This window comes from Hyperolius riggenbachi, chromosome 10, assembly GCF_040937935.1.
Source record: "Hyperolius riggenbachi isolate aHypRig1 chromosome 10, aHypRig1.pri, whole genome shotgun sequence".
In the NCBI taxonomy this organism is placed as follows: domain Eukaryota; kingdom Metazoa; phylum Chordata; class Amphibia; order Anura; family Hyperoliidae; genus Hyperolius; species Hyperolius riggenbachi.
In genome coordinates, this window is record NC_090655.1 from 247068766 (window position 1) to 247081837 (window position 13072).

At 48.9% G+C, this 13072-nt stretch overlaps 1 protein-coding gene across 1 annotated transcript in view; it reads right to left on the bottom strand.

Moving 5' to 3' along the window:
- The window catches only part of LOC137537044 (zinc finger protein 585A-like), a 126516-nt gene that overhangs the window by 69491 nt on the left and 43953 nt on the right, over positions 1-13072 (bottom strand). Inside the window, exon 8 of the mRNA XM_068259193.1 lies at positions 5025-5082. Coding sequence (XP_068115294.1) covers positions 5025-5082 — 58 coding nt within the window. The remainder of the gene's footprint in view (positions 1-5024; positions 5083-13072) is intronic.

Below are 13072 nucleotides of genomic sequence, written 5' to 3' on the forward strand. Positions count from 1 at the left end.
GGGGCATCTAACTCAGCCCCCGCCAGCCAGATACTTAGTATGCTTGACCCTTTGACCCCCACAATTATCCTGTCCTGCCACTGCCTTCCTCAGGCCCTGATTGATGCCAGAAGTGAGTGTCACTCGTGTGAGGGAGCTGCAGCTTGGGGGGGGGGGGGGGGAGGAGAGTGAGCCCCTGTACAGATGGTCACATATTCACCCAGGGCAATGGCAGACAGAGGCACAGAGTGATTAGTGAGAGACACCCTGCCCCCATTACAGCCACATAGCCAGCAATATCCCGTGTGACTGACAGTGTCACATTACAACCAGCAGCCAGGTTCAATCTGCAGATTTGAAAATGAAACCACCAAGATTTTTTCCCCATGTTTCCTATATATTTATATGGGTGGTGTAAGAAGGGATATCTGGTGCCATGGCATGATATTGATAAGCTGCCTGCTTATCAATATCATGCTATGGCCCAGAAATCCTCTTTTTCACACTGGGACCACCAATGTATATAGGAAAAGCTGCTAGTTTCATGGTTAAATCAGCAGAAGGGTAGTTAGAACTTTAAAGGACACTTTAACTGTTAAAGGAAAATGGCCAGTTACTTACCTGGGGCTTCTTCCAGCCCCTTCAGTTGTTCTTGTCCCTTGCAGTCGTTCTACAACACTTTGTTCCTCTCTGAACGCTGCATGTGCAGCCACGTGCCACTCGCCTCCTCCATCACATTCCCGTGACTAAAAATTGCTACCGCGCATGGGCCAAGCACTTCTGGCCACAGGAGAAGGAGGTGCAACGTTAAGGAACAGCATGGAATGGAGATGAGGGCAGCAGGAGGACTTTAGGGGGCTAGAAGAAGCCCCAGGCAAGTAACTAGCCTAATTTTTCTTCAGTTAAGTATCCCCTTAACCCTCCTGGCGGTCTATTAAAAACCACCAGGGGGCAGCGCAGTCGTTTTTTTTTTTTTTTTAAATCAGGTAGCGAGCCTAGGGCTAGCTACATGATAGCCGCTGTGCAGCGGCATCCCCCTACCCTCTTCGATCGCCTCCGGCGATCGGCGATCAGGAAATCCCATTCAAAGAACAGGATTTCCTTGAGGGCTTCCCCCGTCGCCATGGCGACGGGGTGGGATGACATCACCGACGTCATGGACGTCTAAGGGGGTCCCGATCAACCCCTGAGTGCTGCCTGGCGCTGATAGGCCAGGCAGCACAGGGGTCTGGGGGGGGCTCTGCAGCGACGCGGATAGCGGCGAATCGGCGCAGGGCGGCGGCGATCGGTGTGATCACGCAGCTAGCAAAGTGCTAGCTGCGTGCAGCGGAAAAAAATTGCGCAAATCGGCCCAGCAGGGCCTGAGAAAACCTCCTGCGCGGCTTACCCCGCCAAGAAGGTTAAGAGATTCCACTACAACAAAAGATGGAGCCTAGTCTGTACATTTAATGGGGGGAGTGCGTGCGATTTCCCACCTAGTGGCACGCTGCAGAACCTTCCCCGCCCGGCTGCTTTTTCATACCACCCGGCTGGAAAAACATTTCTGGGGAGAGCACTGATCTCATTAGTTTATTTTCATCTCTGGTTAACTTTAGATCTGAATTATCGCATATTCAGTAGTATATTACATAACATCCGGTTCAGTGGTGAATCAGAGAGGACCAGCATCACTACCCCTTCATTGTTATTTACTGCTCTCCCAGTTGGCTCCGCCTCCTCTCCATGTGCAGCTGCACTGCATTCTTGCCCCTTCATCATTAGTCACTGCTCTCCCAGGTGGCCCTGCCTCCTCTCCATGTGCAGCTGCACTGCATTCTTGTCCCTTCATCATTAGTCACGGCTCTCCCAGTTGGCTCCGCCTCCTCTCTATGTTACTACGCCTTCAGTGTTGTCCCGCTTCCTCTCCATGTGTAGTTGTACTGCATTCCTGCCCCTTCATTGTTATTCACGGCCCTCCCAGGTGGCCCTGCCTCCTCTCTATGTTCCTGTGCCTTAATTGTTATTCACTGGTCTCCTGGCTGTCCCCACCTCCTCTCCATGTGCAGCTGCACTGCATTCTTGTCCCTTCATCATTATTCACTGCTCTCCCAGGTGGCCCTGCCTCCTCTCTATGTTCCTGCGCCTTAATTGTTATTCACTGGTCTCCTGGCTGTCCCCACCTCCTCTCCATGTGCAGCTGCACTGCATTCTTGTCCCTTCATCATTAGTCACGGCTCTCCCAGGTGGCCCTGCCTCCTCTGTATGTGCATTTTAGCTGCTCCAGTTATCTTACTGGAGGTAAGCTGCTCATTATTGCGGTGTATATGTGGAAAGCATGATGTTCTGTGTGTATCTGTACAGTGTGTCAGTGTACAATGTGTGTCTATATTGCTGTACAGTGTGCCAGTGTGCAATGTGTGTCTGTATTGCTGTACGTGTCAGTGTACAATGTGTGTCTGTATTGCTGTACAGTGTGTCAGTGTGCAATGTGTGTCTGTATTGCTGTACAGTGTGCCAGTGTGCAATGTGTGTCTGTGTTGCTGTGCAGTGTGTCAGTGTACAATGTGTGTCTGTATTGCTGTACAGTGTGTCAGTGTGCAATGTGTGTCTGTATTGCTGTACAATGTGTCAGTGCGCAATGTGTGTCTGTATTGCTGTACAATGGGCCAGTGTGCAATGTGTGTCTGTATTGCTGTACGTGTCAGTGTACAATGTGTGTCTGTATTGCTGTACAGTGTGTCAGTGTGCAATGTGTGTCTGTATTGCTGTACAGTGTGTCAGTGTGCAATGTGTGTCTGTATTGCTGTACAGTGTGTCAGTGTGCAATGTGTGTCTGTATTGCTGTACAATGTGTCAGTGTGCAATGTGTGTCTGCATTGCTCTACAGTGTCAGTGTGCAATGTGTGTCTGTATTGCTGTACAGTGTGTCAGTGTGCAATGTGTGTCTATATGGCTGTATAGCGTGTCAGTGTGCAATGTGTGTCTGTATTGCTGTTCAGTGTGTCAGTGTGCAATGTGTGTGTCTGCATCGCTGTACAGTGTGTCAGTGTGCAATGTGTGTCTATATGGCTGTACAGTGTGTCAGTGTGCAATGTGTCTGTATTGCTGTACAGTGTGTCAGTGTGCAATGTGTGTCTATATGGCTGTACAATGTGTCAGTATGCAATGTGTTTCTGCATCGCAGTACAGTGTGTAATGTGTGCCTGTTTTACTGTATGGTGTGTCAGTGTGTAATGTGTGCCTGTTTTACTGTACAGCGTGTGTGTGTCAGTGCAGTGTGTAATTTATGTTGCAGTTATGTTGCTCAGGTCCCCCAATCCAGGGTGGCATCTGAATGCCTTCTGTGGCTGCAGCTCTCAAGCACTTTGAGTCAGACCGGAGAAAAGCACTATGTGAGTGTTACCATTTTATTAAACACGAATCACTGATGCATTATTTAATAATCACCCCACCTCTCTTTGTGAGAAGTCACCCGGTACTGTGGTATGTGCGCTCCATTGTGTGCTGCTCTGCATAGCTAGAGAGAGGGCAGAAAGGCGCACCCATGGCCAATGGGGAACTACTGGCTGCCTGACAGTGCTGGTTGGTGGAATTCCAGTGACCAGGATTCTACTGTATTACTATTCTCAGACTCACCAATACCCGTCTGTACTAATCTCCCGCATGTGATCTGTGCAATGCTCAACAGGCATACATTTGCTAATATAACAAAAATGCCAGTCAAAGGACACAAACACTCTGCCTCATTGTGCTTCCACCTCTGTTTGGTGGGCGTCTTCCCCTTTAAGAACAATGGACACCAGCCTTTTGCCTACGAAAATATGTACAGTATATTTTCCTTAAAGTGGACCCAAATTAAAAATACAAGATTTCAGAAATAAAATCTATTTTCTAAATTATAGTAATAAACAGCAGCCTTTTTTCGGCTGCATGTTAACAAATATAAAATATTTTACATTTATTGGAGGAACCCCTCCCTTCCTTTCAAATTGCCGGGATTTTTCCGGCAAACTGGTGGAGTAGATGGTGTCCGGCAATGGAGGAATTGCTAATGGCTGCCCCCAGTATAATCCTAGTTATGAAAAGAGAAGGGTGAAAAGCCTGCACTGAAATGCTCATAGGTTTGAAGGAGTGTTTATTTATCTTTGTATGTGTCAGAGTGGTGCAACTAAATATTTGTAATTAAAAAAATGTTTGGTTTGGGTCCACTTTAAGTAGGTTAATTTTGCCTAATCTGGGCTGGGTTCTCTACCTATGGCTGCTGTGTATTGATACTGCCTGATGATGGAAATATGTGTTTGCTTTATCATTCTTGTATGACTTGTCTAGTTGAGAGGTGCCACTAAACATGCATCAGCTGTGGTGAAGCTGTGGCACCCACACTATGCAGCCCTTCCACTCCCTCCTGCATTCTAGCACGATTCTGCCCTCATTTATACCTGGCAGCATCTTGCAGCCATTATGGGAGATCCCTCGTGAGAAGGCGGCGTGACTGCGGTGTAACCGGTAAAGTCTCCACCGATCTCCTCTGCCTCACTGGCCTCTGGACACTTGCCTCTCCGCTCATTACCTGGGTGACGTATGATCCTCCTCCATGCACTATGCACTTGTAGCTGCCTCAGCATCATATATTGCTGCAGCACATTGGCACTTTCCCAGGATTTATTTGTTTTGTGATTTGTATCTTTGGATCACTTGATGAATTATGTTTGCACAGTTGTGAATAGTTAATGATTCTGCACTGGCACTTTATACTCTTTCCTTATTGATTATACTGATGGCCGGGGTCACACACCAGGGGGCGCTCTTTTCTGAATGCTCCTGGCGATACTCACCTCTCTGGGATGCGGTTTCCCTGAGTGATTTCTCTATATATACTGCAGTGCAATTGGGGCATGTGGCTATTATTTATTATAGTTTAATACCCACATGCATTATACATTGTCAGTGACTGAGGAACTGTACGTGTTCATTATTCTTGATATCAGTTTTGTTGCTTGCAATCATGTTGGGACTATTATTGAATATAATTGTGATTTGTTTTTTGATCCAAATCACAAAATTACCTCTTCCAAAAATATCTCCACTCCACTTCCAGCAACTTCTCGTCCTGCTGTGTTACATCACTTCCCCTCTGTTTACATCACTTCCTATCTTACTTCCTGTGTGTACGCTCCACTTGGGAGACTTGAGATCACCATCTTGTGGTCAATAGGCTAAGTGCAGCCACTTCTTGTAAAATCACCTGCACCTATATGTATATACATTTCTTTTTGTGTGTCATATCTATCACAGAAAAAGGAGTGACTGGAAGACTTCTCTAGCGAGCAATTTTTGATGCTTGATCTTACAGTGAATTGGGCCTATTTTGCTCACCGCAATAGTGGTGTACCTTCATGTTAATCTTTTCTTTAAATTCTTCTGAGTTTAGTTGCTAGTTGCAAAACCACCATACTTGCTAGAATCGCCATATTTGCAAAGTTATTGGGATGAGTGGCAAGAAAGGAAAATCTTTTTGCAAGACCTTGTAGTTTTTTAGAATATTGATTTTAAGTCATAAACTGTATCCACCTATCAGTAGTGAAAATGTACATTTATCAAAAGAAAGAGCAGTGAATCTCCTGTTGGGGTTTCATTGGTTGACAGTATTAAGTGTGTAATAACCACCTGGATTCCAGGGGGAAGCGGCAATGCTGTCGCCAGGAATCTCAGTATAGCTGCAATGCTGCTGTATGAGGATCCCTGACAAATGTACCTATTGATTGCATTGATAAAAGTGAAATAAAAATAAAAAATGATGTGGGGTCCCCCTTCTGAAGCCTCTTTAACCCCTTCCCACCCATGCAGGCTGGTATAGCCAGAATATGGAGCCTGGACCGTGTGGGGCTCCACAGCCTGCGCTATACCAGTATGCATGGTGCATGATATGGGGGGCTCTGGAAGAGAGGGGCAGCAAGTCTGGTGATTTTAGCATGTAGGGGGGCTTTGATATTAACCCTAAATTCGGTGCTATTCTTCAGTACATTTCTGACCTAAAAATTGCCTGTGAATTAGCAGAAATGTGTGAAGGTGAATATCAATGTAAATGTGGCCATTATAGTAAAACTCATGTGGAGTGAGGAAGGCCCAATTCACCATGAGATCAAGCATAAGAAATCTACTCGCTCCTCCCCAGCAGAGGAAGCTTGGATGGGCTTTCCTGGGAATGTCTTCAATGCTCACTGCCCAGTACAGACAGTCCCCTACTTACAAACAGGTTCCAGGATTGTTTGTAAGTTGACCGTGCAGGGCAGTGGAAGCAGGCCAGGTGTCAGAGCAGGCAGCTGGGGGCCTAGACCTCCCCTCCTGCTATGACAGCCAGAGTGCTCCACCATTGCCTGCTGTTAACAAACAGCTGGTGGAGACAGGCCGCACCTTCCCTGTCTCACTCTTGCATGTCTTCCCCTTGCAGAAGCAACCAAGTGCAAAACTGCCCAGAGGTCCACCCTCTATCCTTCCTGGAGAAGGGGCAAGCCTCGACACCCAGGTGAAGGCTAATTCGTTTTTTAAAATGTGCTCTAATGGCCACCTAGGCTGTGCTGACCAAAATGTTGTGCCAAGGTGTAGTCAGTTAGAGCAGGGGTATGCCACGCTGCTTCCAGATTCGCAGGCTGACACCCGAGAGTCAGGAAGTGACCCGGATGTCAGCCAACGACTCTCTCCCTTACAGGAAGCGCTACGCAAACCCAGCCAAGCCTTTAGAGGTAAGCCTGTTGGTGTGCATCGCACCGTCCGCAAAGCGGACACTGGGACACACCGGACCATGAGGCCTTATGCTTCTGGTGAGTAGAGATGTAGCGAACGGTTCGCCGGCGAACGGTTCCAGGCGAACCTCGGGGGTTAACTTTTGCGGAAGTTCGATTCGCCCCATAATGCACTGAGGGTCAACTTTGACCCTCTGCATCACAGTCAGCAGGCACATTGTAGCCATTCAGGCTACACTAAGCCCTGGAGCCCCACTCCCCCTTATATAAGGCAGCCTCCGGCGGCCATTACAGTCACTCGTCTGCCTGCTATTAGACAGACTAGGGAGAGCTGCTGCAGACTTGTTCTTCTAGGGACAGATTAGTTAGGTTCTTGGCTGCTTAGCTTGCTCCTGGCTGATTGTTATTGCTTTTATAGCACCCCTCAATAGCTCTTGTCAGAGCTCATCCTGTACTTTTTTTTTTTCTGTGTGTCAAACTGACACTTTTGTTGCATGCACAGCATTGCTAATTGATAGTGTGTGTGCCACTGCCAGCAGCCCAGTACATTCAGTGACTACCTGTGTGTGTGACAGGGAGCTGCACATTGTACTACCCAGTACTGCATATACCCCAGTACCTGTTGTGTATACTTAACCCACCTCATCACTGCATATACCTAGCGTTGTGTTGAGTGAACCCAGCTCACTGCATCTAAATACCTGTTGTGTTGAGTGAGAACCCACCTGGCCACCTCACTGCATCTAACTACCGGTTGTGTTGAGTGAGAACCCACCTCACTGCATCTTAAGTACCTTCACTGTTCAGTGGACCCAGCTCACTGCATCTAACTACCCAGTACCTGTTGTGTATACTTAACCCACCTCATCACTGCATATACCTAGCGTTGTGTTGAGTGAACCCAGCTCACTGCCTCTAAATACCTGTTGTGTTGAGTGAGAACCCACCTGGCCACCTCACTGTATCTAACTACCGGTTGTGTTGAGTGAGAACCCACCTCACTGCATCTTAAGTACCTTCACTGTTCAGTGAACCCAGCTCACTGCATCTAACTACCCAGTACCTGTTGTGTATACTTAACCCACCTCATCACTGCATATACCTAGCGTTGTGTTGAGTGAACCCAGCTCACTGCATCTAACTACCTGTTGTGTTGAGTGAGAACCCACCTGGCCACCTCACTGCATCTAACTACCGGTTGTATTGAGTGAGAACCCACCTCACTGCATATAGCTAGCATCCCCCCGAGATGGACAAAATGGACAAACCAGGTAGAGGAAGAGGTAGAGGCAGGCCCAGAGGAAGGCCACCAGGCACCGGCAGGTCTGTGCGAGGTGGTGTTGCTCTGATTTCGTGCAGACCTGCCCCAAAATACAGTGCTCAGAAGAAGGCACGTGCCATCACTTCCCAAAATCGTGAGGAGGTGATTGAGTTTTTAACACAGAACACCTCATCTCCCGCAGCCACCAGCGCTACAACAAGCACCACATCCACTGCATTTGACACTTCGCAGGAGTTATTTGGTGGTGGTGGTGAAATCACTGATTCCCAGCCACTACTGCCACAACAACAAGAAGGCGCAGGTACACCACCTCATACGTCTGAGTTAGGTGGCGATAATATGGACGTAACGTGTGTGGATGGGGATGATGGTGGACCACCTGAAGTTGGTGCACTTGAGGAGGTGTCTGAAGAAAGCACAGCTGGCCAGGAGGATTATGATGATGATTATACGGATACCACATATGTTCCCGGTAGAGGAGATGACCAGGGGGACAGTTCAGAGGAGGAGTCAGAGAGGAGTAGGAGGAGACGACTCCATGATAGAAGCAGAGGGAGCTCGTCCTCAGAAACAGCTGGGGGCAGTGTCCGGCGCCATGTATCGGCAGCTATGGCCAGCCAGCACACATGCCCTTCAACGTCAGCTGCTGATGCCACTGTAGCGCCATCAGCCCAGGGGGGCTCAGCGGTTTGGAAATTTTTTCACGTGTGTGTCTCAGATCGGAGCAAAGCCATCTGCTGTCTCTGCCAGCAAAAATTGAGCCATGGAAAGGCCAACTCTCACGTAGGGACAAGTGCCTTACGAAGGAACCTGGAGAGAAGGCACAAACAGCTATGGCAAGAACACCTGAGGAAAAGCAGCACCCCTCAAAAGACAAGCCACCCTCCTTCTCCTCTTCCTCCTTCAGGTGCATCGTCTTCATCCACTTTCTCCCTTGCACCTTTACAGCCACCCTCCTCCACACCGCCTCTTCCCTTCAGCGGTTCCTTCTCCTCTGCCCACAGCAGTACCCAGCTGTCCGTGAAGGAAGTATTTGAGCGTAAGAAGCAAATGTCTGCCAGTCACCCTCTTGCCCGGCGTCTGACAGCTGGCGTGGCGGAACTATTAGCTCGCCAGCTATTACCATACAATCTGGTGGAGTCGGAGGCTTTCCGTAAGTTTGTGGCCATTGGTACACCGCAGTGGAAGATACCAGGCCGCAATTATTTTTCACAAAAGGCCATACCCAAACTGTACCGTGCAGTTGAGAGGCAAGTGGTGTCATCTCTGGCACACAGCGTTGGGTCAAGGGTCCACCTGACCACGGATGCCTGGTCTGCCAAGCACGGGCAGGGCCACTACATTACATACACAGCCCATTGGGTCAACCTGGTGACCGATGGCAGCAAGCAGGGAGTATGTGGCTGCGCAGCAGACCGACTTGTCACACCTCCACGGCTTGCAGGCAGGCCTCCAGCCACCTCCTCTCCACCTGCTACCACCGCTTTGCTGTCGTCATCCTCCTCCTCCTCCTTGGCTGGTGCCACGATCTCCTCTCCAGCTACACAGCCCCAGCACCCCAGGGCCTATGCTGCATGCCAGGTATGACGGTGTCACGCAGTGTTAGACATGTCTTGCCTGAAAGCGGAGAGTCACACTGGAGCAGCTCTCCTGGCTGCTCTTAACAAACAGGTGGAGCAATGGCTGACCCAGCACAAGCTTGAGATCGGCAACATGGTGTGTGACAACGGCAGCAATCTGATTGCTGCGTTGAATTTGGGAAAGCTGACACACATACCCTGCATGGCACATGTGCTGAATCTGGTCATGCAAAGATTTGTGTCCAAGTACCCAGGCTTAGAGGACGTCCTGAAGCAGGCCAGGAAGTTGTGTGGGCATTTCAGGCGCTCTTACAAGGCCATGGCACGCTTTGCGGACATTCAGCGTAGAAACAACTTGCCGGTGAGACGCCTGATTTGCGATAGCCCGACTCGCTGGAATTCCACCCTGCTGATGTTCTCTCGCCTGCTAGACCAGGAGAAAGCCATCACCCAGTACCTGTATCATTACAGTACAAGGACACAATCTGGGAGGATGGGAATGTTGTGGCCCAACAACTGGACACTGATGCGAAATGCATGCAGGGTCATGGAGCCCTTTGAGAAGGTGACCAAACTGGTGAGTCGCGATGAGGGCACCATCAGCGACTTGATCCCCTACGCCTACTTCCTGGAGCGTGCCGTGCGTAGAGTGGTGGATACAGCTGTGGAGGTGCGTGAACGAGAAGATTTACGGCAGCAGGAGTCGTGGGAGCCATTTACACACGAACCCCATGTTCCCACAACACCTGCGGCAGCACAGAGGGGGGAGGAGGAGGAGGAAAAAGAGGAGTCGTGTGGGGAAGGAGAGGAGTCAGACTCTGATGATGGTGATGATGAGGAAGGTGTTTCTGTGGAGGAGGAAGAGGCGGCGGAAGAAGAACAACCGCGGCAGCCGTCACAGGGGGCTTCTGCTGCTCCACGTTCCCGTGGTATTGTTCGTGGCTGGGGGGAGGAAGAGGAGTTGCGTCCCGTCACTGAGGAAGAGCAAGAGGAGATGGAGAGTACGTCTGCATCCAGCTTTGTGCAGATGTCCTCTTTTATGTTGTCCAGCCTGTTGAGGGACCCCCGTATCAAAAAACTCAAGACGAATGACCTGTACTGGGTGGCCACGTTACTAGACCCTCGGTACAGGCACAAAGTGGCGGACCTCTTAGCAACTCAACAAAAGGCAGAAAGGATGCAGCACTTGCAGAACAAGCTGTCGATGATGCTTTACAATGCATTTAAGGGTGATGTGGCTGCAAAACGCAATCAAGGTACCACTGGCAGTAACCCTCCTCCTCCCAAGTCCACGCAGGCAAGGACAGGACGCTCCAGCGATCTCAGGGGGATGTCGGACATGCGGACGTTCTTTAGTACTCCTCGCCATAATCCTTCTGGATCCACCCTCCAACAACGCCTGGAGCGGCAGGTAGCCGACTACCTGGCCTTGAGTGTGGATGTAGACTCTGCGAAAAGCGACGATGAACCCTTGGACTACTGGTTGCACAGGCTTGACCTGTGGCCAGAGCTGTCCCAATTTGCCATACAACTTCTCTCTTGCCCTGCCGCAAGCGTCCTGTCAGAAAGGACCTTCAGTGCAGCTGGAGGCATAGTTACTGAGAAGAGAAGTCGACTAAGTCACGACAGTGTTCAGTACCTGACCTTTATCAAGATGAATGAGGAATGGATCCCGGAGGGCTACTGCGCGACCGAAGACTAAGTCAGTCCCCACACACAGCATCTCTGCCTGCAGGCCGCTTGACTGCCTTCTCCGCCACCACCAACAGGGTCCAGGACTCTAGGCGGATTCCTGAATTTTTAAGGCCGCTGCTAGCAGCGGCCGCTACACTAATTTTTCTGGTGCGTGTACATGCCTGCCTAATTTTTCTGGCTGCACTGCGGGCGGCTGCAACAACAAAACAAAAGGCATGTACATGTGCCCATCCCCCTTCATGATCATTACCTTGCCGCGGTGAAGGGGCTTGCGCATCACAATGAAGCAATGACCGCCGGCTATTTGAGTGTCTCGGGTGGGGGTGGCACACAAAAGATAATAAGGTCGTTGCTTCATTGTGGTCAGACCAGATTTGATCAGCTGGACAGTCACTGTTGTTCTATCATTGAGCTACCACAGCCCGGCGACCATATGGGCTTGAAAAACGCCACGGCCTACACTCTGGCCACGGTGCACACCAGTCCAGTACGGCCATCACTACATAGTTACATAGTTACATAGTTATTTTGGTTGAAAAAAGACATACGTCCATCGAGTTCAACCAGTATAAAGTACAACACCAGCCTGCTCCCTCACATATCCCTGTTGATCCAGAGGAAGGCGAAAAAACCCTTACAAGGCATGGTCCAATTAGCCCCTAAAGGGAAAAATTCCTTCCCGACTCCAGATGGCAATCAGATAAAATCCCTGGATCAACATTAGGCATTACCTAGTAATTGTAGCCATGGATGTCTTTCAACGCAAGGAAAGCATCTAAGCCCCCTTTAAATGCAGGTATAGAGTTTGCCATAACGACTTCCTGTGGCAATGCATTCCACATCTTAATCACTCTTACTGTAAAGAACCCTTTCCTAAATAAATGGCTAAAACGTTTTTCCTCCATGCGCAGATCATGTCCTCTAGTCCTTTGAGAAGGCCTAGGGACAAAAAGCTCATCCGCCAAGGTATTATATTGCCCTCTGATGTATTTATACATGTTAATTAGATCCCCTCTAAGGCGTCTTTTCTCTAGACTAAATAAACCCAGTTTATCTAACCTTTCTCGATAAGTGAGACCTTCCATCCCACGCATCAATTTTGTTGCTCGTCTCTGCACCTGCTCTAAAACTGCAATATCTTTTTTGTAATGTGGTGCCCAGAACTGAATTCCATATTCCAGATGTGGCCTTACTAGAGAGTTAAACAGGGGCAATATTATGCTAGCATCTCGAGTTTTTATTTCCCTTTTAATGCATCCCAAAATTTTGTTAGCTTTAGCTGCAGCTGCTTGGCATTGAGTACGATTATTTAACTTGTTGTCAATGAGTACTCCTAAGTCCTTCTCCAAGTTTGATGTCCCCAACTGTATCCCATTTATTTTGTATGGTGCTAGACCATTAGTACGTCCAAAATGCATGACCTTACATTTGTCAACATTGAATTTCATCTGCCATGTATGTGCCCATATAGCCATCCTATCCAGATCCTGTTGCAATATGACACTATCTTCCTGAGAGTTAATGATTCTGCACAATTTTGTATCATCTGCAAAAATAGCAACATTGCTCACTACTGCATCTACTAGGTCATTAATAAATAAATTGAAGAGCACTGGACCCAGAACAGACCCCTGTGGGACCCCACTGCTAACAGTCTCCCATTTTGAGTATGATCCATTGACCACAACTCTTTGCTTTCTGTCCATTAGCCAGTTCCCTATCCATGAACACAGACTCTTCCCCAGTCCTTGCATCCTCAACTTTTGCACCAGACTTTTGTGGGGAACAGTGTCGAAGGCCTTTGCAAAGTCCAA